Source organism: Dothidotthia symphoricarpi (genome assembly GCF_010015815.1).
Source record: "Dothidotthia symphoricarpi CBS 119687 unplaced genomic scaffold P153scaffold_17, whole genome shotgun sequence".
In the NCBI taxonomy this organism is placed as follows: domain Eukaryota; kingdom Fungi; phylum Ascomycota; class Dothideomycetes; order Pleosporales; family Dothidotthiaceae; genus Dothidotthia; species Dothidotthia symphoricarpi.
The window spans coordinates 577,860-595,640 of NW_022985024.1; the positions used below are offsets into that span (position 1 = coordinate 577,860).

The window sequence follows — 17,781 nt, forward strand, 5'->3', positions numbered from 1 at the left end:
GCCTTGGTGGGCTTGTTGACGCAGGAAAGTCTCGCACAATTGACTAGCTAGATTGGCACTAGAACATAAGTGGGTCACACGGGCTATGCTAGGTAACAACATTTGTACCTGCTGAAGTGCGAGTTTGGACAGACACCGATTTCCTCAAACATGCTTTGTTCTGTTTGCCAAACAATCGATATTCGAAACGTACTTCTCTCGTCAATAGAATGCAAGACAAAGGTTGGAGATGACGCCATGGATATTCTTCACGAAGAGCTGCCCGACACCGCGAAATACCACAATGATGTTTTTGCAGTCCAAGCCGCTGCAGAAAGCGGGTGTCAGTTATGTATCATCATCTGGGATGAGATTAGAAAGAAATGGAAACAACGGCAAACACATACCAGTGACGAGGAGTTCGCCTGCATTTATCGCGGGCAACTATTCATTGGTACTGACACTTGGCACGAGAAAGCCATAAACGGAGGATACTACCCTAGTTTAATGGTTCAAGTGATACCTTGTGTCAACGAACATGGCAATCGAGAAGCAAGGAAGCGATTTATCTGTAGCCTAGATGTGTATGCAAGAAGAGGTTTGTGATGGCATCGTGACGAAACCTCTCACATAGCTAATCACACTTCACAGATGAAGTGCCTATCGATAGGAAGGATGTTCTAGCTCTAGTGACTAGAGATAGTTTCGAGAACCCCTTATCTACAGCCTGTCTGTCTCTCGCTGCGGAATGGCTCAACACCTGTTGCAGCAGTCATGCTGACTGTGCCTTGGAACACAAAAGGTCATCATATCTGCCCAAACGGGTAATAGATGTCGGCACAGACACAATTCGTCCTTTCTTATACGTTCCCAGTGAGCGAATTGTCGGCTCATGGGTAGCATTAAGCTACTGCTGGGGAGGCGCATCAAGCTTCACCTTGACACAGAGCCGCTTGACCGAATTCCAGTGTGGATTTCCATTGGAAGATTTTCCGAACACCATACGCGATGCGATCATAGTAACGCGCGCACTTGGACAGCGGTATCTTTGGGTAGATGCACTATGCATTCTCCAACACGATGAGTCGGACATAGACCAGACTTCGAAGGTCGACTGGACCACGGAAGCTCCGAAAATGGCACGAATCTACCGCGATGCTATTGTCACAATTGAAGCCAGAGCCTCTCCTGCCGTAACATCCGGAATCTTGCACAAACGAGTCGTTCCAGCTTCGGCCACATTGCCTTGGAAGATCCCCCAGATTCCTCTATTAGATCAAGCTGAAGTTTGCCATCATCAAGAACTGCCTAACATCCAGATCCAAGTCTGCAGCGCACGAAATCCTTGGGATCATATCGTTGACAAAGATTCTCATTGGGAGACTCGAGGCTGGACATTACAGGAAAACCTCCTCTCTTCGCGAACCTTGTCCTTCACTTCAACGCAGATGATCTGGCAATGCAGAAGCATGTGGACCGTAGAATCTGGAAGTACCCGCGTCGGCACGGAGTGGGGTGGCACGTTCACGCAATCCAGATGGCTCGACTCACTGCGCGACTCGGCGCCGGATGACATGAATCGAGCAAACGGGACGACGTTGTATGACTGGTGGCACATCATTGTGCAAGTGTATTCCAGGCGAAACCTTACTTATATAACAGATAAACTCCCCGCCATTGCAGGATTCGCGAAACGAATGCATGACACCCTACCAGTGAGGGATTGTTACTGCGCCGGTCTATGGCGAGAGGATCTCGTGACAGACCTCTTGTGGTTTGTCGATCCACACGTCCGTTCTGGATCCGACACTGAAGCCCCATCGGTGTATATAGGACCGTCCTGGAGCTGGGTTAGTGTCGTCGGATATATCCGCTTCAAGGCTTCAACGAAAGGGAGAAATGCACAGGCCATAGAGCTGGCCACTATCAAGAAAGTGCACATCATTCCAGATCACTCCGGCGACATCTATGGACGTATACAGTCAGCCAGACTGGAGATGACTGCTCCCTACTTCCGTCTACGTACTCTCCGTAAAACAGGAAATCACGGGAACTTTCAACGATTCATCAACTACATCTTTGGGCACCCGCGCTCGAGGTTTGCCTACGAATACCGGCAACAGCATAAACCGTATCTTGGTCAGCACTTCGCAGTGCTGCAGCTTGTGAAGTATCAGAGGGATGTGCCATTTAGAGATGATAGGATGAAGCCCGCGATAGAGCTTCTGTTCCTAGAGTCTGATTCTAGAGGCGCGAACTTGTATCGTCGAGTAGGACAAGTATCCTTACGTGAGGCTGAATCCACGGAGGACGCGAAGAAACAAGATGGTATTGACGGGGTAAATAAGGAAGCTCCCGACGATTCCTTGAGAATAGTGGGCATCATCGAGCATAGAGCGTTTCAGAAAGTTCGGGACCAGAAGTGGAAAGTGAGGACTGTTTGTATAATTTGATGGATTCCTACTTTCACGACTTCATGGCAAAGGCAAGATCAGATAACGAACGTGAAGCTATATATTTACCCTTTCTCACTTGAGTCTCTCCATGTTCCTCTATGTGACAAAGAATGTACGCTACAGTTATATTGCACTCCAAAATTTCAACGGTCAACGAGCCTATCCGTTCAGACGGTGAATGAGTGGATCCATCACGTAGCGATCGAGGAGTAAGACTAAGACTAAGACCATAGCGAAGGATGTAATGGACGATAGTAGGCGTTGAAAGGGACGATGAAGCGAGGTGCGTGACGAGAAAGATGCAAAAGACTGCAGTCGATTCATGGAGTTGCGGAGTCCGAGATCTTTTTGTTGCTCGGATTATTATCATGCATTCTGATCAAGCCTTTCACATACGACCATAGGACGCTGAAAACAGAGCTTCCCGTTCGCTCAGCTGTACTCAAGCAGTGTACCGGCGGATTAGTAGCTGGGTTGGAGACAACTAGCGAATCCCCGCTGTTGTATGTTTTTGTCTTTTGGTTTTTGTTCCGTGAAGTTTTCTGTGCGCAAAACTGGATATACGGTCCGTGCGTTATGTGCCAAGAGCATCACATGACTGTGCTCTCACGCAATTCTTGTGTGTGATGGTTCTCTCAGAGTCTCATTCGCCTGTCTTTTTGCTCTCTGCTTTGTAGCTACTTCTCTATCAATCGACAAATCTCACCCACAAACAGCTTTTGCCATCTCCAAGTCCTGGCCATTTCATACAAAGAATGGCATCTACCTTCTCTTAACAGCTTGTTGCATTTGACCCTAGCTAGTCCCAGACTTGCCGACAACTGACGTTGATGCGTTTGGTACCCATGTATCCCTTCCACTTCTTGTACGCCCTCTCTTCCTCTCGCGTCGCCCCAGGTGTGCCAACTGGCCAACTCGCTAGATGTGGCGGGCAGGTGCTGGGGATTGTGCGCGCCATTGCGTGCCATGCCCATCGTGCGTCGCGAGACAAGTGCACACAGTCACCGCTGTGGACTCTAATCGCAACAGTCCTGGGCGCATTGTCGCCTTCTCCATCATCGTCTCCTCGAGCCATAATGAAGATGCCGTCGCAGCCGACGCTGAAGCTCGCGAGAGATCGCTGGCACTGTTCGCTCACGTCGCGATGCACAGGCATAAAGTCCTTGGCAGAATACATAAGTACAACTCCAGACTCGGGATGAATGTGCGGGAAGAGGCCTGTGACCAGGGTGGACAGATCTTCAGGAAACGGCGTCGCATGCTTTGCGTAGCTGCGGGTCGGCCAGTCATATTGTTCGCCGAGAGTCAACCAGCGGAGTTTGGTATGCAAGAATTGCTCACTGTTCAAAGGCTTCAATTTCTCGGGCACCTTTGGTATCAAGTGATCTTCTATCGCCGCTCGCTCACGAGTGAAGAAAGTGCTATCGAAGCGCTGGCACTTTGGCGTAGATTTCGCTGGGTACGGAATCTCATAATCCGCCTGAAGATTGATCTTATGGGCTGGGTCCGCCAGGTCCCGATGCATTAGACATGACGTGAATAGAACCTGGGTTTCTGGAGGCAGTAGACCAGAAAGTACTTGCAGCCCAGGAAAGTCCCGGTGCTCGAATATTGGCACATCTTTTGCTGGCACGGAGAGCGGTTTCCCGCCCGCATACGCTTGGCATGCTGTTTCAATCTGTGATGCGGGGATACTACCAGCGAGCTTCCAGATGTCTTTTTGTGCTTCGGTAAAGTCCTGACGCTGGTTCAGATCATACACATTTGGATCGGTCTCGAGATCAGCTTTTCGCATGCTCTGATACCGCCAATGCTCTTTTTGGATGAAGTTTGGTGGTGTGGCATGAGTGTCATGATGTACGGAGCCCTTCTGGGAGCCATGTCAGCCTGACCCGTCCCGCTGGAAAAGCGTGACATACGAACGCGCTCAGTGGGATCTGAAGAAAGATCCATCGTAGACGAGAACCCTGCCGAAGATACAGGCCGTGAGAGTGCTAAAGACCATGCACGAACGGAAGGTCGTTTGGCTGCTAAGCTGCGCAAATCATGCACAGATCGCATCAACGGCGAAACGAGCGTGCGTAGTGAATGTTGATGGCAGTCGTGTCGGGAAGGAGTTCGGATGAGGCTCGTGCGTCATCTTACATAAGCTTCCACACTATGAATCGGTCATCGCATCTCTGTAAGAATATCGATTTTACAAAGCAACAACCTATTAACATCAACCTGTGAGTTGCCTACAGACATACCTCTACTTTTGGAGACTATTTTAAATTTCCTCTGCCAGCCCGGATTCCATGAACGCATGTACCGGAACCGGATTAGAAAACCCGTTGTCAATACCAAAGCAACCTTCTTGGTGCAAAATAAATCCAACCCCGAGTAACGCAATAAGGTAAAGAACCACGGAATATATCATTGTTGAAAGAAAGCCAGAGCCAAAGCTTTGACGGAATAATAGACGACTCTTCACTTTTTCCAAAGCTATATCTTGCGTTCATTGCTTCTAAACATAGCAGCCACGCGCACAACAGGTCATGCGCACAAGTATTCAAGTTATGTTCTTTGCTAAGATGAGGGATAAATAATCTGATTTCGAGTAACTGTAACCGCAATGATTACTACGAATTGTCTTCATCATATCGCCTTCAGCATAAATATGCACGCACTGGAAACGGGATCATTGTCCAGCATCTGGCAGAGGCCAACCACAGGACTACGAAACTATTAGGCTTGGTTCAAAACGTCATAAAGACGTACAACTCTCTGGAACTATTCCGCACGCTCACCTCGATACCGTCGGATGAGCGGCCCTCGGGATCTCCGTCCCAGCGCGGGGAAGCTGTAGATCTATGACATATAGGCACCAACCATCCGGTGGTATAAGAGACGATAACTTGAGCGCAACACACAAAAAGGGAAAGAAGAAATACGGAGCAACATGTCTGACGCGATCAAAACTGCCCAAGAGCGCCTCTCGGCTGTTGCGCAAACGCTTACAAAAGCGCTACCAACGGATGGACACATATTCCCTGCTTTTGATGATTTGCCGAAGAAGGGCGGTATGCCGGATGGATCTATATGGGGATTGTATGACAAAGATGGAAAGAAAGATGAGGTCGGATGCAAGTCTATCTGCAGTGAAACTAAGGTCTGTTGAACAGAAACTAATACATCACAGCCATCAACCTCCTTACCTCAGCAGTTGTGCAAGCTGCCTCGCGCGAGATAAGTACTGGAGAACACATTCAGCTTGATTGGCCACTACAGAACGTACAATTCCCTGGATTTGGCCGCAAGGAGTTTCACCAGAAAAGGATCGACCTTGGTTCGATTGGCTTCAAGGGCATGGACGATGAGCTCTACATCAATACTCAGTCTGGCTCACAATGGGACAGTCTAAAGCACTTCGCTCATCAACCGACTGGCACGTACTACAACGGTCTCACTCATGAAGAGGCAGTGAGTAGTGACACAAATGGTACTCATAACTGGTGCGAGAGAGGAGGCATTGTGGGAAGAGGCGTTCTTTGCGATTGGGTGAGATGGTATGAAGAAACGACTGGGAAAGCGCCCAGCCCCGTCTCTAGACATGAGATTCCCGTCGAAGAAATCCAGAAAACCTTGAAGTGGCAACGAACAACATTGCAACAAGGTGATGTTCTTCTGATCCGAAGTGGATACGTGCGATGGCACAAGTACGCATCACCGCTCCTCAAAAAAACGCTGACTGAACTACGCGACTAACTGCCCAGCCATGCCACCGAGCCTGAACGCAAATCCGGAACACAAGAGAATGGCATCGCCATTGGCGTACAAGCAAACGAGAAGACGATCCGCTGGTTGTACGATCAACATCTAGCCGCGGTTGTTGGCGACACTGTAGCTTTCGAAGCTTGGCCGCCCAAGTTCGATGATGGATGGTGCTTGCATGAGTGGTTGCTCGTGCGTTGGGGAACGCCCATCGGTGAGATGTGGGATCTGGAGAAGCTCAGTCAAAAGGCCCAGCAGTTGGGACGGTACACATTCTTCTTGACGAGTGCGCCGTTACATGTCAAAGGTGGAATTGGAAGTCCACCAGGAGCTATTGCTATTTTCTAGTCAAGTGCAGATGCACTTTTGTAGTCTTGCTTAGTATGCTATTTGGTGAGACGTTACTTTGTTCCACTGGCTCACACTGCAGCTTCCACGTCTTCTTTCTGTCCACTGATCTGTGATAGCAAAAAGATGACAGCGATACTTGAATTCGCCTCTCCTCAACCACCTGACCTCTAGCCAGTGAGGACTCAGCCTCATTGGAAAAACCAGCAATGAATCTAGCTGCCGAAACAATCATGTATGTCAAAGCAAACATATTCTGTTAAGTCCGACCATACAGGTCACATGCATTTTTATTTGCGCCGAAGTATGCTTCCCAGAAAATGCATCATATCGCACTGTGTCGAACCACGGCATACCACAACCAAATATCTTACACGGCTGTCGCAACCTCAACACTAACTCAGCAACTCCTTGATATCTTCAATCCTTTGCACCCTCTTTTCCTCATCACTCATCATGCCGAGACTGCTGGCAATGAACTTCTTCCTATCCTGAATCCTTAACATCTTCTCCTCGATGCTCCCCTCGACCACAAACCTCACTACTTTCACTGGTTTCTCCTGGCCCATTCGATGCACCCGATCAATAGCCTGAGCCTCTACCGCGAAACTCCACCACGGATCCATCATGAACACGTTACTTGCACACGTCAAGTTCAACCCCACTCCTCCTGCCCTCAAACTCAATAATAAGATGTACGGCTTTGGGGAGGATGTAAACTCTGTGAGTATGATTGCTCGGGCCTTTTGGCTCATCGAGCCATCAAAACGTAGAAAAGGGATGTGGTCACGGGTTATAGCGGGCTCGATTAGGTCGAGAAAGGACGTGAACTGAGAGAAAACGACAGACTTTGCGGTGGGGTCGTTGCGACGGATGGTTTTGAGGTGAGTAAGGAGGGCTTGAGTTTTTGCGGATCCAGAGAGACCGATACGGCGGAGGCTGATACGTGGGGCTTGTGTGGCTGGAGGAGAGGTTTCGGCAGGTTTGAAGTCGTGAGTAGGCGAGTCGGGGACGTGGTCGTGGCGGACGACTTCGAAGATATCGCGGGCATTGATGGGTTCGCGGCAGTTGAAGCAACGTGGTATTTCGCCCTTGTCGCGCTGATGATTGATGTAGTTCAACAGACATTCTTTGCATGCAGAGTGCCAACATCCGGTGACTGCTTGGTCAATCATTGGCTCTTCCGAGCAAATCGGGCACTCGGATTCAGCCTCGAGTTGGATCTGCTTTAGGACGTGGGCACCGAATTTGTTGACATCCTGGTCCCCTTCAGTAGTGAATCGCTCAATTAGACTCGTGAGGTCCATATCGTCTGCAAGTCCGTTGGCGAGGTCTGATGCTAACCCTGCGTCATCTTCATCCGCAACGATATTGGCCTTTCGTGTGAGTACGGGATGGCAGCAGGATTGGCGGAGGCGCAGAATCTGTGCAAAGATAGTGGTGTATGATTTCAACAACGTCCCAGCTTCTGCGTTGGCGTTGAAAACATTCTTCGCGCGCATGTAGATGTGATCATAGACATCTCGCTCATCTTGTGAGAGCACAATCTGCTCGACGACGATGGTTCGTGGTGGCAACGGCACAAGAGCTTCACCATTTGGCGTCTTCATGTCTTTCGTTCGTCGGAGCACAAGCGGTTCTAACACAGTCTGCACGACATCCAAAGCGCGGATGAAGTCTCCCGACTCGAACGGTACTGTAATGAATGTTTTCCAGAAGGAAAAGTTGCTCCATGGCTCGACTTTCAAAAACCGCACAAGACTGAAAAGGTCTTCGAGTCGATTTACGATAGGTGTTCCAGTAAGAACCCATCGATGCTTGGCACTGAGCTCATAGCACGCCTTCGCTGTTTTTGACTGTCTGTTCTTGATATAGTGTGCTTCATCAAGGATGATTCGGAAGTACTCCAGTGAGAAGATGCCGCCATGCGAGCCGCGATTCCCATCCTGGGCTGCCACCTGATTGAATTCGGACAATATAGTTCCATAACTCGTGATGAGGACATTTGGAGCATTGGTACCGTTAGACGCAGAGCAAAGTTTCTGCAGATTAGCGGCTTTCTCTGATCCGTAGTAGACCATGACCTTTAGAGTGCCGTCCTTAGACGCCTTTTCTGCCTCACTCTGCCACTGCGCCAGTAGTGACATGGGCGCTACAACGAGAGTAGTATACGGCGCGGGCTCAACAGCCGCACTGGTCTTCTGCAGACGTGGGAGGGTCTTGAGGGTATTTGACGCCTCACTCTTTTCGAGCTCAGTCCTGTGAGTATGTATCAAGCTGAGCATTTCAATGGTCTTGCCGAGACCCATTTCTGTAGACTGTGTTAGCACTTCTCCTCGATAGTTATTCTACAGAGGCTTACCGTCTGCGAGTATGCCTCCCAGGCAGTTTTGCTCTTGTTTGGGGAACTCGAGCGAAAGTTCGCCAGAATAGGGATTGACATAGAACATCATCTGATCGTCTATAGCAGGTACAGGCTCATTGTCAGCGTCCTGAGTTGGCCATTGATATTCCTCCCACAGCGGATGCATGGATGTTTCCTTGTGGTCGACTGACTCGTCTTTCTCCTTGCCTACCATCCAGAACAAAGCCTGTTTCTGGTACTTCCGGAGATCCATAACGAACGTGTCTGCAGGCTCCAAAGTGGGGGTATCGAAGTCAAAGGATTGCGCTTTTTTGTACAACGAATCTAGCTGGTCCTGTTCCAGCTCCTCGCCTTCTTCCGCGTCGTCTGATGGCGGCGAGGAAGCGACCTCGGCGGGCGTTCCAGCCTGGGCCTTTTTCTTGTCATTCTTATCTTCTGCTGCTTGCAAAAGTCCCTGTCGCTTGTGCTTCTCGGTTGTCTCGTTCTGCCGTGACGGGTAGAGATTGATTGACTCGAAGAGCTTCACAAGTCCGAGCTGCCGTAGGCGGAGATCTCGCTCGTCGGCGGTTTCTTTCGCCTCGAAGAGACTGATTTCGCGGTTGTTGTCTGGTTTCGCAAATTTTCTTTTATCGAAGGCGCTGCGCAGGAAATATGCGCGGAGCTGCAGATATATAGTGTCGCCTGTGCGTATTCTGTCTGGAGTGTATACAATGGAACCCTCAAACGAACACACTTTTTGGTCCACCAAGGATGATATCCACGCTGCGGAGTCGTTCTCCAATCGACCCACCTCTTCTCCTCGGTCGTTGATGAACCTCACAACGACATCCTGCTTCTTGAGGTGAACAACTCTCTTGGCTTTGCCTTGCTGCGGTTGTATCTTGGTGCGCTCGATAGCCACCTTTTCGTTATGCTTGAGCAGGTTTGAGCCGCTTTTGGTTGCCCATCCAATGGCGCCGAACGAGCCAACATAGCGTTTCGACGGCATGTCCCTGAGTATAGGCGCCATGGGTGTCGAGGTACCTGAGCCGGGTGTGGACGCAATTGACACTTCAGACTCGGTGCGCTTCAGTGTGCTCGCTATCGTCATCTGGATTGGCTTGGGATGGATTGGAGTAGGAACGGTCGGGGTTGCTCGCGGTGGCGCAGAGTTCCATGAGCCGTCGAGATACAGGTTTATAGCTACCCAGAGTCAGTAGGTGCTCTTGAACTCGGCATGCCTCTATACATACCCTGCTGGACGTTGTTGCCGCTTACGTCCTTGAGCTTCTGCATTGTGGCAAGAGACAGTTCTCCCACAACAGCCTGCAGCATCTCCACGTCGAATCCCTCCATGGCCACTGCATCTTGCGTGTCAGTCTCCTTCTCGCGTACTGGTGCCGGGCTTGAGGGCTCCGGCGATGCAGACTGTGCGGGCGAATAGTGGCGAACAGGCTGCACCTGGGCGGGCGACGAGTCCTCGGCGAAGAAACGGCGCTTCTTGTGCGGCCGCTCTTCCGGGTGCGAAGCCTCCATGGTGTTGTGGTGGAGTGGTTGATGTTCTGGTGCGCCACAGTGATCAAGACAGACGCGTCCCGCACGACGCGCTTTCGCGGTCGCGCCCGCCGACCGAGTGATTGGCATGATAGCGTCATCCAGCCAACCGCAACTCATTTTTTGTGGAGATGACATAACATCGTCTTTGCGATTGACATGGCCTCCCGAGCATTGTTCGGGTGACTCGAGAGTTCGTCTAATACTCACCAAGTACTTGCCATGGCTGCAGCTTCTGTGTCTTAATATTCTGTTTTTCCCGAGACTTCAATGCAACCGTCAAGGCTCATCCGGCGCACATGTCTGTCGTCGAGACTTCATCAGAGGCAGTTCCACGCTTCGCCATCTCTCCAAGATGCGGCGCGACCCTCGCAGGCTGAGATTGACCGCGCAAGAGCGTACTGCGCCAATCTCGTGAGGTATGCTTCACACTCACATTGAAGTTGATGCGCAACACCAACACGCCCCCCAGAACGTATGACGCCCCATCACACATCCTTCAGACCTTTATACCCCAGTCCTCGCGCGATGCATACCTCGCAATCCGCGCCTTCAACGTCGATGTCGCCCGCGTCGCCGACACAACAAGCACACCCACAATTGGCATGATGCGCATGCAGTTCTGGCGGGACACGGTGACCAAGGCACTCGCAGGCACGCCTCCAAAAGAACCAGTGGCTATCCTGCTGGCCAAAGCAGCCGAGGACCTGGCTGAACGCTCTGGAGGGAAGGCACGATTGAGCAAGAATTGGTTCCACCGCATCATCAACACGCGAGAACAACACCTTGGAAACCCTCCCTACCCCACGCTCAGCGCACTGGAGAGCTACGCAGAGAACACCTACTCGACGATGCTGTATCTCACATTACAAACCCTGGCTCAGGCTTCACTCACTACAGACCATATCGCCTCCCACATCGGTAAAGCAATGGGTATCACCGCCGTCCTCCGTGGCATCCCGCTCATCGCCTTCCCCGCTCAACAGCCCATGGGCACAAGTGGTCATGTTACTGGCCAATCGGGTCCTACGCAAGGTGCAGTCCTCATACCTCTGGACGTCATGGCCGAAGCCAACCTGAAAGAGGAGGATATTTTCCGCCAAGGTGCCTCTGCCTCCGGTCTTCGCGACGCCGTCTTCACAGTTGCCACACGTGCAAACGATCACCTTATCACCGCGCGCGAAATGCTGGCTAAGCTGCGTTCCGAAGGAACTCTGGGGCATGAATTCGAGCATCAGAATGAGGAGGAACATGCGTATAGTGCACAGCAGATGGATGCAGGTGTTGAGACAAAGCTTGCCGAGGTAGAGCAAGCGTTTGGCGTATTCATGCCCAGTGTGACGACACAGGCGTGGCTGGACCGACTTGAGAAAAAAGACTTTGATGTTTTCGATGGGAGTTTGAGGACGGGGGATTGGACGTTGCCATGGAAGGCTTATTGGGCTTTTAGTCGCAGGAAGATCTGAATCAAGACGCGTCTCTTTGGCACGACGACAATATTGACACTGACGGGCATGGAATTCTGGAGATTATTGGCATCACAATAAGGTCCTGCAAGGGAATTAATTTCGTAGATTCCACTAGTCGTCTGAGCAGAATTCCAGAGTCTTGCAGTTATTACACTTTGGCGCATGGAAACGACTTTGATCCTTAAACAAATGCTTTTTGCCCGGTCTAAAAACGTGGCAATTTCTTCTAATGTGTTCATTTAGAGGTAAGGTAGCTCGCAAATATTAAATATCAGTCGCGACGAAAGTCATCATTGTACAGATAATCGAGAACGTGCAAATCGTCTTGTTCTGCTTTACTCCATATTTAGTCATTGACTGTTCTTTCAGGAGTGAGTCTTTTGTCATAAGGTTACCTACTAGACTACTGTAGAATAGGGACCACCTGAACAGTCGATTTTGGATACACTTAGCCGACCAGGTAAGGAGGGAGGTGTTTTCATGTGCTAGCGTGTATCTCCGTGGGGTATTCACTTTCACCTCACCGCCATTCATTCCAACACGATTCAAAACTTGTGTGCTCCTACAGTTTCCTTCTCTGCGCTCTATCCGTTCTACTTATAAGTCTCTACAGCCGTTACTGCGACGACGTTGGCGACCTAACCACACACGCTGTTTGCCTGGATATTGGTAGCGTTGCAACATCCGGTGCGCTGAGCTGTTGCAACCGCACAAGGTACATGTCCTTCAATGAACAAAGGATGTTATCATACTTACATCGCGCAGATGAGCTTCGATCTTGACGCCCTGTTCCAGGAGCGCCTCGAGGTGTTTCCTCCTCCTGTTACGTCCTTGGCTCTGTCTGATGCTTGTTTGGATGTCGCGAACATCACCGAGGCGGCCCTGGCAGTGAGCCAACCCAACCCACACACAGAAGAAATCATCCGCTCTTTGATTCGGGACCGGGACCAGTGGCAGGCGCGCGCAGAGGAGATGATGAAGACCAACCTGGACTCCGAGCGGCGTTTCTACGACAAGTTGCCCCCTAAGACAGGCCACTCATTAGACGTTGTACGCCGTTTGAACCGGCTTCAAAGCGACAACTCCCGCCTCCAGTCCGAAGTTTTACACTTGAAAGACAATCTCAAGGCCGCTGAGTGTGAGAACACCAATCTATGCGATGAGAATGTGGGACAAACAAGAAGATTGAAAGGCGCCAATAAGAAAACGAGGAACGCGAAAGACGTTGCTGGGAAAGAAGAGGCCAAGGCGAAGACTGCTGTACATGACAAGCAGCAGCGTGCGTCGTCTGAACGAAAGATGAAGAAAGAGCGCAACGACGCGTTGGCCGCTTGCGAAGAACAGAAAAAGATCAACGACAATCTGCGTGCGGAGCTGGAAATTGAGTGCTCGAGCCGTCCACACCTACGGGTTAGAGAAACGACTGCAGATGAAGTCACTGCTGTGATCCCTATCGAACTCTTGATTCGGCGGGAAGAGTTCAGGGTATTATTGACAACGTTCGAATCTAGCCAGAAAACCATGACAGACAGAACAAGAGAGTTGTATGAATCGTGGAAGGAGTCTAGAGATGAGGAGGAATTGCAAGTCGTTGGTGCAGTCTACGTTCGAGATGAGAAGAAGAAGATAGCGGTCGACTTGTTCGAGGACATGGATGAAGGCCCAGGACATCCGCAGACTGGGGCCGAGCACGATGGATGGCGCTCTAAGCGTGGGCTAGAGGCTATTAGTAGGCATGCCCTTGCTCGTCACAACGCCTAAATGCGAGCTGTAACTTTCATGAAGGGGTTCAGATGGCTTTTGGTAGAGCTGCTCATGCTCAAACAAGACATGATGGCGGTCAATCAGACTCTGAACTGGCTACCAAGTACCCGGAGGACTCGTACGTAGATACGAAGATGCAGTAACATGATTGTCTCTCATGCTATGATGGTGAAGCATGATGTGTCGTTCAAGGTCCTTGGCACAATGAGCCTCAAAGCATGCAAGTTCGACGCACGCGCTCCAGGATCCACAGTGCTCCACTAAACGGCAACCGCAGGTCGATGTCATGTCCACCATCATCCCGCGACACCTCCGAGCCCCAAATCCGCCTCGCTGACCCTCCCTCTCTCGCTGCCTGCACGCTCCAAACAAGCTGCACCTGTATATCCACCTTGGCGGCCGGCGCAATCCCAGCAAAAAGGGTAATTGCCAGGTGCACGAGAACAGAACATAGCCATGAGCGGGACTCCAAGTCAAGGATCGGGCCTGCGGTATCCGTCGAACAAGAAGAGCATCTACGACAGAAATCTCAATAGGAGCAAGAATGCGGAGCTGAGCCGGGCGGCCTTTGCGTATCTGTTCATCGAGATGATCGCATACGCGCAGAAGGGCGCCAAGGATGTGGGGGATCTGGAGCAAAGGTATGGCAACGGCTGGCCTGTCCTCGTGTATACGCTGCTTGCAAGGCTTGGATGCTGATACTAGGCAGATTGAATTCCCAAGGCTACCCCCTTGGCCTACGTCTTCTCGACCTCCTCCTCTCCCGCTCCTCCAACCCACTCGCCAGCATCCGCCCCACTCGAATCCTCTCCCTCCTTCAATTCATCGCGCAAACGCTCTACAGACATCTTTTCGGACGGCCGGCAGACGCGTTAGAACGCTCAGGCACAGACCCAGGCCAATACATGATCTTCGACAACGAGCCCATGGTCAACCAGTACATATCGTTACCGAAGGAGCTGTCAAGTCTGAACTGCGCGGCTTTTGTGGCAGGCATCATTGAGGGCATGTGCGACGGTGCAGGGTTTCCGACGGAGGGTGTCACGGCGCATAGTGTGGGTGAGCAGGACGAGGGGAAGGACGGGAAGGGCATGTGGCCAGGGAAGACGGTATACCTGATCAAGTTCAAGCCAGAAGTGCTGGAGAGGGAGGAAATATTGGGTAGGGGCGGTGGTTGACAAAGATATGGAATAATATCTAGTAAGACAGATGTTATAACGCTTCACGATGAAATGCATGCATGGATAGCCAGGCGCCCAGGAGTCTACTACATTTCTTGGAACCTTTGAGGGCAAAACAAAGTAAAGACAAAGCTCCAATACGTGAACATGTGAATAGCTCAAAGAGCATACGCCCAAGTCACATAATCTTTAAACTCCACTTCCTAGTGCAGCGACATCTTCCAACTATTGCCACCCGTCATCCCATAACTCCCACTAATCGTTTTCTCTTCGCCATTCGTCTTCTTTTCCTCGGGTGCTTTTGCCCCACTCGCTGGCATTGTCGGTGCTGTTGTCCTCCCCACCTCCCCAACAATCTTCTCGACAACACCCTTCAACCCCCTCACATCCGCTCCTTTGATCTCCAACTCATCCACCTTTGTCCCGTTTTTGAATACCATAAACGTCGGCATAGCAGTAACTCCTTGTTGCGCAGCGATTTCTCTCTGTTCATCTACGTTGACTTTGACGAATGCAATCTTTCCGGGCGTGGAGTGCGTCGTGGAAAGCTGACTGTAAATGGGCGCAATCGTCTTGCAGGGCGGACACCATGTTGCGTAGAAGTCGGCAACTAGGTAGGTATGCGAGTTTAGGAGAGTGCGGAAATGGAGGGGGGCGGAGATTTCAGTAACCATCTTGCAGGTGGAAGATGTAGTGGTGTTAGTTGTCCTGGTGGAAGGAAGAGAGCTGGATCTAGGTTGAACTTTAGATTTCAAGGGATATGGGTCTATTTCAGCTGTGATATGTATCTTTTAGACGTTTAGAACATTCTCTTGCTTCAGTTATTTGTCCTTAAGAGTTCTTTCGTCAGACATCCAATGATTATGCAAATTCATGTTGGATTTGTAAAGCTGAGGACACGGTCGCCAAGACGACAACGCCACAACCAGTGAGTACCCTTTGCAGTTCACCGTCATATCACTCCTCCCTCCACAAACTCACCCAAAGCTTCAAACATTAATTGAAGCTCCGGAAATCCTACAATATGCTGTTCAGTCGCCTGATACCCGCGGCAATCGCGCTGTTGCCTGTCCTCGTTTCCGCATCCGACGTTATCGATCTCGAGCCCCAGACATTCGATGACATTGTCCTCAAGTCCGGCAAGCCCGCCCTTGTAGAGTTCTTCGCCCCTTGGTGCGGCCACTGCAAGAACCTCGCTCCTGTTTGGGAAGAGCTCGCCACAGTGTACAAGCATGCCGGCTCCAAGGTCACAGTCGCAAAGGTCGATGCAGACAACCACAAGTCGTTGGGCAAGAGGTTCGGCGTCCAGGGCTTCCCCACCCTCAAGTGGTTCGATGGGAAAAGCGACAAGCCTGAGGACTACAAGGGCGGCCGTGACTTGGAGAGTCTGACCAAGTTCATCACCGAGAAGACGAGCATCAAACCTAAGATCAAGGGCAAGCTACCCAGCCAGGTGGTTATGCTCGACAACAAGAGCTTCGGAGAGAAGATTGGAAAGGACCAGGATGTGCTCGTCGCATTTACTGCACCATGGTGCGGACGTACGTACTATTCCATCGACTGATGGCACCCCGAGCAATCATGGCTAACAAACCCACAGACTGCAAGACCCTCGCCCCCATCTGGGAGACCCTCGCCACCGACTTTGTCAACGAACCCACTGTCTTGGTCGCCAAGGTCGACGCCGAAGCCGAAAACGCAAAGGCCCTCGCTCAAGAACAGGGCGTCAGCTCCTATCCCACCATCAAGTACTTCAAGAAGGGCTCGACCACGCCCACCCCCTACGAGGGCGGTCGCTCTGAGAAGGACTTTGTCGATTATCTCAACACAAATGCCGGCACTCACCGCGCTGTTGGCGGCGGTCTCGACGCTACCGGTGGCACCATCGCAGCCTTCGATACCGTTATCTCCAAATTCCAGTCTGCTTACGGCGATGGTGCTGAGGAGGCCAAGAAGATTGCTGCAGACCTCAAGGACAAGTACGCGCAGTACTACGTCAAGGTTTTTGAGAAGACTGGCGCTAACCAGGGGTACGCTGAGAAGGAGTACAAGCGTCTGCAGGGCCTGATTGGAAAGGGTAACTTGGCGCCAGAGAAGTTGGATGATCTGATGAGCAGGAGCAACATCTTGTCCAAGTTCCTGGGTACCAACCAGGAGAAGAACGAGTTGTAGACCCTTGTCTATTCTGACTTGACTTGAGATGTCGCGCTTTAGTGTTTAGGATCATGTTCACAATTGGTGTCTGATGAGGAAGGATGATGGAAGCGAAGGAAGAGTGTGTCGCGGGTACCTTCTGTATGACTTGGAATGATCTTAGAAATGACATTATGTTTGCCGTCACAACGTATCTATCTTCTAGACAGCTTGGGTGCCCATTCGTAGTCGTGATATCCTGAACGCCCAATACTATGCAACTTCTTCTATGAACAGCAAAGACATACAACGTCTCACCGCTGATTCAAGTGGAAGTGCTTCACGCCTAGTCCAATAATCCCCTCAACTCACTTCCCCGAGCCATTCCCCTTCTCTCCAGTTTGAATCGTGGCTTCGAGGTTGTCAAGTCGACGAGACATGTCGTCCACTATCGTAATCAGCTTTCATTCCATTCTGAGCAAGTAATACACTTCGTTGGCCGCTTACTTTTAGACAGCAACTCGCCGCTGATGGTGCTAAACTTTGTGCTCAGCTGGTTGAGCAGATCGTCGACAACGGCTGCAAGTTCGGACGAGCTGTCGGTGTTGTTCAAAGACTGGCAAGGTCAGTAGGGTTGGATAGAGATGCTAGGGCTCTCGTACGTTTGGATCGCTTGTCGTACGCTCTGGTATGGATTGCTGCGTCGCCATGATGAGAAATACCAGGTTCCAATACCCGAAACAGAGGCTTCAAAGCAGCTGATGTCAACAACAGAGAGGTCAGGGCAGATGTGGGGCACG

At 50.9% G+C, this 17,781-nt stretch overlaps 11 protein-coding genes across 11 annotated transcripts; 6 read left to right on the forward strand and 5 right to left on the reverse strand.

Annotated features, from left to right (window-relative positions):
* The first annotated feature begins 37 nt into the window (after positions 1–37).
* On the forward strand, positions 38–2,540 carry P153DRAFT_399273 (HET-domain-containing protein). The gene is made up of 2 exons (XM_033671716.1): positions 38–577; positions 631–2,540. The coding sequence occupies exons 1-2, from the start codon at positions 151–153 to the stop codon at positions 2,430–2,432; spliced, it is 2,229 nt and encodes a 742-aa protein (XP_033520889.1). The 5' UTR covers positions 38–150; the 3' UTR covers positions 2,433–2,540.
* Positions 2,439–3,101, reverse strand: P153DRAFT_78875 (uncharacterized protein). The gene has a single exon (XM_033673401.1). It carries the CDS (start codon positions 2,803–2,805, stop codon positions 2,446–2,448), a length of 360 nt encoding a protein of 119 aa, XP_033520890.1. The 5' UTR covers positions 2,806–3,101; the 3' UTR covers positions 2,439–2,445.
* P153DRAFT_425072 (oxidoreductase domain-containing protein) lies at positions 3,064–4,388 on the reverse strand (the record flags this gene model as incomplete). Its single annotated transcript, XM_033672517.1, has 2 exons — positions 3,064–4,305; positions 4,359–4,388. The coding sequence occupies 2 exons, from the start codon at positions 4,386–4,388 to the stop codon at positions 3,235–3,237; spliced, it is 1,101 nt and encodes a 366-aa protein (XP_033520891.1). The 3' UTR covers positions 3,064–3,234.
* A 988-nt stretch (positions 4,389–5,376) lies between these two features.
* On the forward strand, positions 5,377–6,831 carry P153DRAFT_407647 (uncharacterized protein; the record flags this gene model as incomplete). Its single annotated transcript, XM_033672046.1, has 3 exons — positions 5,377–5,497; positions 5,617–6,133; positions 6,191–6,831. The coding sequence occupies 3 exons, from the start codon at positions 5,377–5,379 to the stop codon at positions 6,534–6,536; spliced, it is 984 nt and encodes a 327-aa protein (XP_033520892.1). The 3' UTR covers positions 6,537–6,831.
* On the reverse strand, positions 6,550–10,444 carry P153DRAFT_399276 (uncharacterized protein). The gene is made up of 3 exons (XM_033671717.1): positions 10,134–10,444; positions 8,899–10,083; positions 6,550–8,847 (listed from the first exon to the last, which is right to left on the reverse strand). The coding sequence occupies exons 1-3, from the start codon at positions 10,414–10,416 to the stop codon at positions 6,932–6,934; spliced, it is 3,384 nt and encodes a 1,127-aa protein (XP_033520893.1). The 5' UTR covers positions 10,417–10,444; the 3' UTR covers positions 6,550–6,931.
* A 126-nt stretch (positions 10,445–10,570) lies between these two features.
* On the forward strand, positions 10,571–12,121 carry P153DRAFT_369208 (uncharacterized protein). Its single transcript, XM_033668706.1, has 2 exons — positions 10,571–10,853; positions 10,907–12,121. The coding sequence occupies exons 1-2, from the start codon at positions 10,705–10,707 to the stop codon at positions 11,898–11,900; spliced, it is 1,143 nt and encodes a 380-aa protein (XP_033520894.1). The 5' UTR covers positions 10,571–10,704; the 3' UTR covers positions 11,901–12,121.
* Positions 12,122–12,668: 547 nt separating this feature from the next.
* On the forward strand, positions 12,669–13,664 carry P153DRAFT_388544 (uncharacterized protein; the record flags this gene model as incomplete). The annotated part of the gene is made up of 1 exon (XM_033670759.1): positions 12,669–13,664. One exon carries the CDS (start codon positions 12,669–12,671, stop codon positions 13,662–13,664), a length of 996 nt encoding a protein of 331 aa, XP_033520895.1.
* A 459-nt stretch (positions 13,665–14,123) lies between these two features.
* On the forward strand, positions 14,124–14,845 carry P153DRAFT_297257 (trafficking protein-like protein particle complex subunit 5; the record flags this gene model as incomplete). Its single annotated transcript, XM_033664148.1, has 2 exons — positions 14,124–14,308; positions 14,377–14,845. The coding sequence occupies 2 exons, from the start codon at positions 14,124–14,126 to the stop codon at positions 14,843–14,845; spliced, it is 654 nt and encodes a 217-aa protein (XP_033520896.1).
* Positions 14,846–14,877: 32 nt separating this feature from the next.
* On the reverse strand, positions 14,878–15,697 carry P153DRAFT_369210 (thioredoxin-like protein). Its single transcript, XM_033668707.1, has one exon. It carries the CDS (start codon positions 15,520–15,522, stop codon positions 15,052–15,054), a length of 471 nt encoding a protein of 156 aa, XP_033520897.1. The 5' UTR covers positions 15,523–15,697; the 3' UTR covers positions 14,878–15,051.
* Positions 15,698–15,836: 139 nt separating this feature from the next.
* P153DRAFT_346325 (protein disulfide-isomerase A4 precursor) lies at positions 15,837–17,360 on the forward strand. The gene is made up of 2 exons (XM_033666119.1): positions 15,837–16,389; positions 16,449–17,360. The coding sequence occupies exons 1-2, from the start codon at positions 15,873–15,875 to the stop codon at positions 17,018–17,020; spliced, it is 1,089 nt and encodes a 362-aa protein (XP_033520898.1). The 5' UTR covers positions 15,837–15,872; the 3' UTR covers positions 17,021–17,360.
* P153DRAFT_297955 (uncharacterized protein) lies at positions 17,350–17,591 on the reverse strand (the record flags this gene model as incomplete). Its single annotated transcript, XM_033664194.1, has 2 exons — positions 17,350–17,429; positions 17,489–17,591. Coding segments are annotated over 2 exons (183 nt in total), but the record flags the coding sequence as incomplete, so codon positions are not given.
* Positions 17,592–17,781: the final 190 nt, after the last annotated feature.

Coding starts and splice junctions, on each gene's coding strand:
- P153DRAFT_399276 (XM_033671717.1), bottom strand. CDS start 10,416: ATGGAGGCTTCGCACCCGGAAGAGCGGCCGCACAAGAAGCGCCGTTTC. Junction 10,084..10,133: donor CGGCAACAACGTCCAGCAGG/GTATGTATAGAG, acceptor GACTCTGGGTAG/CTATAAACCTGTATCTCGAC. Junction 8,848..8,898: donor GGGAGGCATACTCGCAGACG/GTAAGCCTCTGT, acceptor CACAGTCTACAG/AAATGGGTCTCGGCAAGACC.
- P153DRAFT_78875 (XM_033673401.1), bottom strand. CDS start 2,805: ATGATAATAATCCGAGCAACAAAAAGATCTCGGACTCCGCAACTCCAT.
- P153DRAFT_369208 (XM_033668706.1), top strand. CDS start 10,705: ATGCAACCGTCAAGGCTCATCCGGCGCACATGTCTGTCGTCGAGACTT. Junction 10,854..10,906: donor TACTGCGCCAATCTCGTGAG/GTATGCTTCACA, acceptor CACGCCCCCCAG/AACGTATGACGCCCCATCAC.
- P153DRAFT_346325 (XM_033666119.1), top strand. CDS start 15,873: ATGCTGTTCAGTCGCCTGATACCCGCGGCAATCGCGCTGTTGCCTGTC. Junction 16,390..16,448: donor TACTGCACCATGGTGCGGAC/GTACGTACTATT, acceptor ACAAACCCACAG/ACTGCAAGACCCTCGCCCCC.
- P153DRAFT_399273 (XM_033671716.1), top strand. CDS start 151: ATGCTTTGTTCTGTTTGCCAAACAATCGATATTCGAAACGTACTTCTC. Junction 578..630: donor AGATGTGTATGCAAGAAGAG/GTTTGTGATGGC, acceptor CACACTTCACAG/ATGAAGTGCCTATCGATAGG.
- P153DRAFT_369210 (XM_033668707.1), bottom strand. CDS start 15,522: ATGGTTACTGAAATCTCCGCCCCCCTCCATTTCCGCACTCTCCTAAAC.